Source organism: Nerophis lumbriciformis, linkage group LG27 (genome assembly GCF_033978685.3).
Source record: "Nerophis lumbriciformis linkage group LG27, RoL_Nlum_v2.1, whole genome shotgun sequence".
Classification (NCBI taxonomy): domain Eukaryota; kingdom Metazoa; phylum Chordata; class Actinopteri; order Syngnathiformes; family Syngnathidae; genus Nerophis; species Nerophis lumbriciformis.
In genome coordinates, this window is record NC_084574.2 from 30,333,856 (window position 1) to 30,341,903 (window position 8,048).

At 39.4% G+C, this 8,048-nt stretch overlaps 1 protein-coding gene across 3 annotated transcripts in view; it reads left to right on the forward strand.

Moving 5' to 3' along the window:
• The window catches only part of ptger1a (prostaglandin E receptor 1a (subtype EP1)), a 60,359-nt gene extending 58,080 nt beyond the window's left edge, over positions 1-2,279 (forward strand). For 2 of the 3 annotated variants that reach the window (XM_061988174.2, XM_061988175.2), the window contains exon 3: positions 1,339-2,279. In XM_061988174.2, coding sequence (XP_061844158.1) covers positions 1,339-1,611 — 273 coding nt within the window. In that variant the 3' untranslated portion in view covers positions 1,612-2,279. The remainder of the gene's footprint in view (positions 1-1,338) is intronic. The other variant, XM_061988176.2, reaches the window with a different exon arrangement.
• Positions 2,280-8,048: the final 5,769 nt, after the last annotated feature.

The window sequence follows — 8,048 nt, forward strand, 5'->3', positions numbered from 1 at the left end:
CCTTCTAACCAACGATTGGTATGTGTTTGTTTTTAAGTGTTGTAATGTTTTTAAGCTAAATTATTGGTAAAGACAGTTTATGTATAATAATTTACGTAAAACCGCGAGTAATGAATAAAGTTTTCATCAATTAATATATTCTGTAGACATACCCTCATCTGCTCTCTTTTCCTGAAAGCTGATCTGTCCAGTTTTGGAGTTGATGTCAGCAGGCCAGGGAAGCTAGGGTCGATATTCTTCTCTTGATCATCTTCGGTGGCATAAGGGACGGTGTGAGCCAAGACATCCAGGGGGTTTAGCTCGCTCGTCTGCGGGAACAAACTGCCGCCATTGCTTGCCATGCTACCGAGGTCCTTTGTCCCTGAATAGCTCACACACTCCGGCAGATTCAATGGGGGTCTGGCGGCAGATTTCTTTGACTTTATCGTTGGAAATGCATCTGCTTTGAGTGTCGCAGGATATCCACACATTCTAGCCATCTCTGTCGTAGCATAGCTTTTGTCGGTAAAGTGTACGGAACAAACGACTGACCATTTTTGTCCGCTTTCCCCACACTCTCGTATTTTGAACAAATTTCGTCCAATTTCTTGCCACTTTTGCATCTTTGGGCCACTGGTGCAACTTGAATCCGTCCCTGTTTGTGTTGTTACACCCTCCGACAACACACCGACGAGGCATGATGTCTCCAAGGTACGGAAAACAGTAGAAAAAAACGGAAAATAACAGAGCTGATTTGATTCGGTGTTTGTAATGTGTTTGAGAAAATGGCGGATTGCTTCCCGATGTGACGTCACATTGTGTTCGGAAATCGGTTAAAAAAATATATGGTCTTTTTTTCTGCAACATCAAGGTATATATTGACGCTTACATAGGTCTGGTGATAATGTTCCCCTTTAAACAAGGGTTGAATTGCTCAATATAGGCCAAAAAATGTCATGAAACATAAAGTAAATAAAAACATTATATTAATACATAGATCTGAAGTTGTTGAAATATTTCAAGCGTTCAACATATAAATGTATTGCTGACTGACACTTTTATGAGCGGGTCTCTTTTAGATCCTAAGAGTAAGAGTGTATAGTCAATCTTTAACTTGGGTTAACACGCTTAAAATAGGCCAACAATATATAGAATATGCTGTGATGGATTGAAAATGATTGTAGATTGCGAGGGATGACGGTATCGCACCTTCATAAATGACTGCTGACTGAAGGTAAGTGTGTAAAATATATGTAACCTTATATACGTGACACTGATTTATGTTGTCATGGTAACCAATATCAAGCGACAGTTTTTTGACCAACTGTAGAACAAACAGCACATGTTTCATGCCTGCAGATCTTTGGCCTGACGTCCGCCATCCACTCCTACACAGGACCCATTGGAGAGCAGGACCTTCCCGGCTACAAAATGTTGATGGTAATGGGTGTGAGACTGGCCACGTGGAATCAGATTCTGGACCCTTGGGTGTACATCTTGCTGCGCCGCACCGTCCTACGGAAAATCTACCTCATTGCAAAATGCCAAGCCGGCCTGGGGGGGAACATTTTTGGCTGCTTGGACTCGGCATCTCCTCCCCAGTCAGAGAAGAATGAAGTCAACCAAGTCTAAGCTGGAAGGACCTCGTAAGAACTGGAATATAAGTTATAAAAGGAGGACTACAAGGGGACATTTCTGGGCTGGTCCACTTTGAAAATGTTATGCGTACGAGGAAATGTATCCCGTATCTTTGTAGCATTACTTTATTTTTCTCACCTTACAAATGGAAGCTAGCTAAAACTTTAAATGCTGTGATTTTGCACAAAACGTAATGGTTATATTCAACAGTGGCACCACGGTTTTGGTTCGTAATCCGTCCCAAAAAAATGAACGAAAGGCAACAAAAGCTGAATCGTACAATTAACATATTCTGCTCCATCCATCCAAAAATATGAACACTAAACACATTGTATAGAAAATATTTTGTCATGCAGAAAACAATGTCAAATACAAGTAAATGACAAGTGAAATAGATAAATGAAAATTTGATATCACTTTTACTTTTATTGAAGACTTGTGTTGGCCAAGACAGCGATGAATGGAGGGGGGTTTTAGCCACCTTAGTACTTTGCTTTGAGTTATTTCTTGAATCTATAGTGTTTCTCACCTTCTTTATCAAAGTGCTGGCACTCACAACTGTCTTTGACCCCATTAGGGATGGGTATCTTTCACATTTGACCAGATATGGTGCCAATTCCTGGTACCTAGGAATTTTTTGACTCACTTTTTGGTACTTGTGTGTGTTCAGGTGTTAATAAATATTGATTACCGGTATTAATAAAAAAAAAAGTTTTTTTTATTTAACTTAACACTGAGCTGATATTGATAACTGCACTGTCTAATTGTTATATCTTGATTTCGTACACGTCCGAGTCTCATTTGTAAGTATCATATAATGGACTTTGCATGCAGTTGCAATTCCAAGATGTTAGATGGCAGTAGTGTATAGACTACGGTGTGTAGCTGTAGTCAGGAAGTATTTATAAATAAAGTTGGTATGGTATGGTATGGTATTATTTGCCATGAAGCTGAATGTGCCAGTCTTTTCTATTGTTGAGTCCTACAACCTGTTTATACTATTAGTTATTAAACACCAGCTGTTTGATTGTAACATGCATCTTAGTTAAATTTGGAGTGTTGAAATTGCCATGTGAAATTGCTAATGCTAATCAGTAGCATGTACATGATACAGCCAATGTAAATTTGCATCAAGCTAGCACATTTTGGAAAAGTGGAGCATTAATGTACAGTACAGGCCAAAGGTTTGGACATACCTTCTCATTTCAATGTGTTTTCTTTATTTTCAAGACTATTTACCTTGTAGATTGTCAATGAAGGCATCAAAACTACGACACATGTGAAGTGAAAACCATTTCAGGTGTCTACCTCTTGAAGCTCATCGAGAGAATGCCAAAAGTGTGCAAAGCAGTAATCAGAGCAAAGGGTGGCTATTTTGAATAAACTAGAATATAAAACATGTTTTTAGTTATTTCACCCTTTTCTGTTAAGTACATAACTCCACATGTGTTCATTCATAGTTTTGATGCCTTCAGAGACAATCTACAATGTAAATGGTCATGAAAACAAAGACAACTCATTGAATGAGGGCTTGTACTGTATGTTGGAGCATTTTCTGTCAGGCATACTTGCTTTGTTGTCATGGAAATGTGTAACATCACCTAGAGACAGTTTGTATGAGTCTACTGAGTGCTGCTTGAGTGTTTGTTTCCCCGCCAAGTCAACAACCGACCGTGACGTCACGGGCAACAAAGGTGTCAAAATTCGGTACAGCTTGATTTTATGTGAATCTATACCCAGTAGTACCGACAAAAGTCTGTCGGTACCAGCCCTTTGAGACACTTGTAATTTAGGGCTATATAAATAAACATTGATTGATTGATTGATTGATTGAAAACGAGTACCACATTCAGTACATATCGATAGGCCACATAATGGCTTATTTTGCAATCATACTCAGTGAAAAAGTATAAAAACTGAGTCACTAAATCGTGGGATTCTTTGTTTGGGCACTCGATTACGCAGGCAAACAGACTAGTTTGTTACGCGCAATGTTTGGCCGTACACAAAAACCAGGGAAAACCAAATCTGACTAAAAGTTGGGTGTAGAAAAACGGAGGTACCACTGTAATGTGTACTTTGGAAATGAACGTTCTTTAGTGCTTATTTCATGCTGGGACAACATAATTTGAAAGTGCTGCAAGGCATCCTTTATATTTAACTGGGAAACCTGAGAGAGACAAACATTTTTGCTGAAAATGTCTAGAAACAGTAAAGCGCTCTTGTTGTGTACAAGAACTTGGACCACTGCAGTGGACATTTGTATTTGGCATAACAGAGCAGTTTTTTCGGAAATGACTGAATCTGACAAAAGAAATAGATTCAAAACAAATATCCACTACAGAGGATACTGGCTCTCAAACTAAATTATAATAGAACAGTTTACTTGAATAGCCATGTTCCATGTGGAGACTTTTAAAGAAAAACTGTTACTTAATTTCTTTCAGCACAGGACAAAAATGAATGAATGTAAAACAAAGTGCATTGGTCCGAGCCTCTTAAGAGATCTCATGAGTAAGTACTAATGTATCATACGGAATATTCATGCTCAATTCCTGCACAATAAATGATTATGTCCATTATGGGAACATGTGGGAAATTCTGGAAGGTGATTCTTGTGGTCTCAAAGGAAATGCAAAGAACTCGTAAGTGAATGCAAATAAAGCCGTAGATTGTGACTAATATTGTGTGAAATTATTTTTGACTAATTTCTTCACAAACATTAAAAAAAAAAAATAATAATAATAATACAGCAAATAGTGAAGTAATTAGGCCCTAATCAAGCCTTAAGACAAACATGGAAATCTAACTCCAAGTATTTTTGAAGATACTACTCTGCCTCTGGTCTGTTTGGTGGACAAGTGTTGTATTTTTATAGACTGCCTGAAGAAAACATGCAAATGTTCACAGGCGGCACTGGTTTAAATGTAACTTAGATATTGGGTTTCACTATGTAAAGCGCTTTGAGTCACTAGAGAAAAGCGCTATATAAATATAATTCACTTCACTTCACTTCACAGTCATTGATGATATGGGGCTGCATGTTAGAAATGGCCCTGGGGAGATGGTCTTCAATAAATGCACACGTTTACATTGACATTTTAGACACTTTTCTTATTCCATCAATCGAAAGGATGTTTGTGGATGCTGACATCATTTTCCAAGATGACAATGCATCTTGCTGTAGAGCAGAAACTGTACAAACTTTCTTGAAGAAAGATGCATAAGGCCAATGTCATGGCCTGCAAATAGTCCGGATCTCAATCCAATTTAACATCTGTGGTAAAAATTGAAGAAAATGGTTAAAGTTAAAGTACCACTGATAGTCTCAGACACACACTAGGTGTGACCCATCCCCTTGTTCACCCCCTGGGAGGCAAGGGGAGCAGTGAGGTGCGCGTTCGGTAATAATTGTTGGTGATTTACCCCCAATTCCAACCCTTGATGGAGAGTGCCAAGCAGGGAGGCAATGGGTCCCATTTTTATAGTCTTTGGTATGACCCGGCCGGGGTTTGAACTCACGACCAGTGTTGGGACTAACGCGTTACAAAGTAACGCATTACTGTAACGCCGTTAGTTTCGGCGGTAACTAGTAATCTAACGCGTTATTTTTTATATTCAGTAACTCAGTTACCGTTACTACATGATGCGTTACTGCGTTATTTTACGTTATTTTTCATGTAGTATCGGCTAGAAACAGAAGATCTGAGTGTGTTTTATTGCAGCGCTTCGGTGGAAAAGAAAAGGCGTGCTTTGTGTGGGTGGGGGCGGGGGCGGGGGGGACTCCCATACCGCAGTTGAGGAGCGCAGGGGAGACGTTCCTCCAGGGCCTATGTACGTCTTCGGGGCTAACAACCTTCACTTTCACTTTGGGTCTTTACAGCTGAAGGTGAATGACGAGACCGGCGGTTTGTTGCAACTTTGTGATTTTATTGGACGCAGCCATCCACCAAACTAGAGCACCTGCACGCACTCACTGTCGCCGCTCGCTCACCTCTCTCGCCCACTCACTCACTGACGTCACTCACCTCACATGCTGTCATATCTTAAAGGGCCACACACACACACACACACACACACACACACACACACACACACACACACACACACACACACACACACACACACAGACACACATACGCTACTCTCATAACAACTAACAAGACATCATGGCGAAGCCAGAAGTCGAGTTTTTTAACATGCAGACATTCTCAATACTTTTCTTTTGTCGAGCACAAAGAAAATAACCTTTTAGTCAAATGTAAGTTGTGTCTTGGATCAAAGATCCTATCTACTTAAAGTTAAAGTGCCATTATGTTGCAGCTATTTAAAATAGTTTTGTCAATTTGTTCTGGCCTGAAATAAATTGGCCTTTTGAAACATATCTTTGTCTTTGTGTGTTGTATGTAGACCACATTGCTTAGCAGAGTTCAGTGATGCAAATGCATGTCAAGTTGATCAACAGATTGTATTATTCTCCAGTGCAATAACAGTACTGAAATGAAGGCTAAAAGGGCATTAATGGGAGCCTTAAAAAAAAGGGGGGAAAAAGAAGTAACTAAATAGTTACTTTTCACAGTAACGCATTACTTTTTGGTGTAAGTAACTGAGTTAGTAACTAAGTTACTTTTGAAATAAAGTAACTAGTAACTGTAACTAAGTTACTTTTGACATAAAGTAACTAGTAACTGTAACTAGTTACTGGTTTTCAGTAACTAACCCAACACTGCTCACGACCTACCGATCTCAGGGCAGACACACTAACCACAAGGCCACTGAGTAGGTTCATGACAAGACTCCAACCTGCAAAGCTGATCCGAGAAAGTTGGCTCAAGATTGATGAAGAGTACTGTTTAATACTCGTTAAGTCCATGCCTCAGAGACTGCAAGCTGTTATAAAAGCCAGAGGTGGTGCAACAAAGTACTACTGGTGTGTTGGGAGTGTTTTTCGTTTTTTCCCCCTCAGAATTGAGTAATTCCTTAATGTTTTCATGCTGATTGATCAAACATTTTAACTTGCTGACTAACACAATTATTTTTTAAATTTACTTTAGTGTTTCTTAAAGTTACCATTTGAAATGACTATTGTTTTGTGTCATGTCTGTTATCTACTGCAGTGTTTTTCAACCTTTTTTGAGCCAAAGCACATTTATTTCATTGAAAAAATCCAAAGGCACACCACCAGCAGAAATCATTATAAAATGTAACTCGATATTGATAGTAAAAAGTCGTCGCAATTGTTGAATATGAATTTAAACTATAAGCAACCATGCATCAATATACTTGTCTCAAAGTAATGTCACGACCTGTCACATCACGTCGTGACTTATTTTGAGTTTTTGGTGTTTTCCTGTGTGTAGTGTCTTGCGCTCCTATTTTGGTGGCTTTTCCTGTTTTGTTGGTATTTTCCTGTAGCAGTTTCATGTCTTCATTTGAGCGGTATTCCCCGCACCTGCTTTGTTTTAGCAATCAAGACTATTTCAGTTGTTGCTATCCTTCTTTGTGTGGACATTGTTGTCATGTACGGATGTACTTTGTGAACGCCATCTCTGCTCCACACACTGTAAGTCTTTGCTGTCGTCCAGCATTCTGTTTTTCTTTACTTTGCAGCTAGTTCAGTTGTAGTTTTGTTCTGCATAGCCTTCCCTAAGCTTCAATGCCTTTTTTTAGGGGCACTCACCTTTTGTTTATTTTTGGTTTAAGCATTAGATACCTTTTTACCTGCACGCTGCCTCCCGCTGTCATCTGCATATTGTGATCACGACAAACCATGTTCCCGATGTCTACAAAGCAATTAGCTACCTACTGCCACCTACTGATATGGAAGAGTATTACACGGTTACTCTGCCGAGCTCTAGACAGCACTGACACTCAACAACGGCACATTATTTGCGGATTATAATTACTGGTTTGCAAAAAAATTTTTTTAACCCATATAGCTGAAATTACAATCTCCCACAGCACACCAGACTGTATCTCACGGCACACTAGTGTGGTTGAAAAACACTGATCTACTGAATGTACATCCTCCAGGTCTGGTGATTCCATCACTTTCTCCAGAGGCTGTATATCCCTCTTAGACCTGGGCCACTGGTAGGGCTTACTTCCTCGTTGAATGCTGACTAACTATGGAGGGCCAAATGGGACAAAATCGGCCACCATAGAAAAGGGACTCTTGCCAACAAGGACATGAACGCTCTAAAAGGTCCGCATAATATTTACCACAATATCTTTATTATTTTATTTTCCTATGGGGGAATAACAAAACAACTTGAGAAAACTACCGTATTTTTCGGAGTATAAGTCGCACCGGAGTATAAGTCGCACCTGCCGAAAATGCATAATAAAGAAGGAAAAAAACATATACTGTATAAGTCGCACTGGAGTATAAGTCGCATTTTTGGGGAAATTTATTTGATAAAACCCAACAC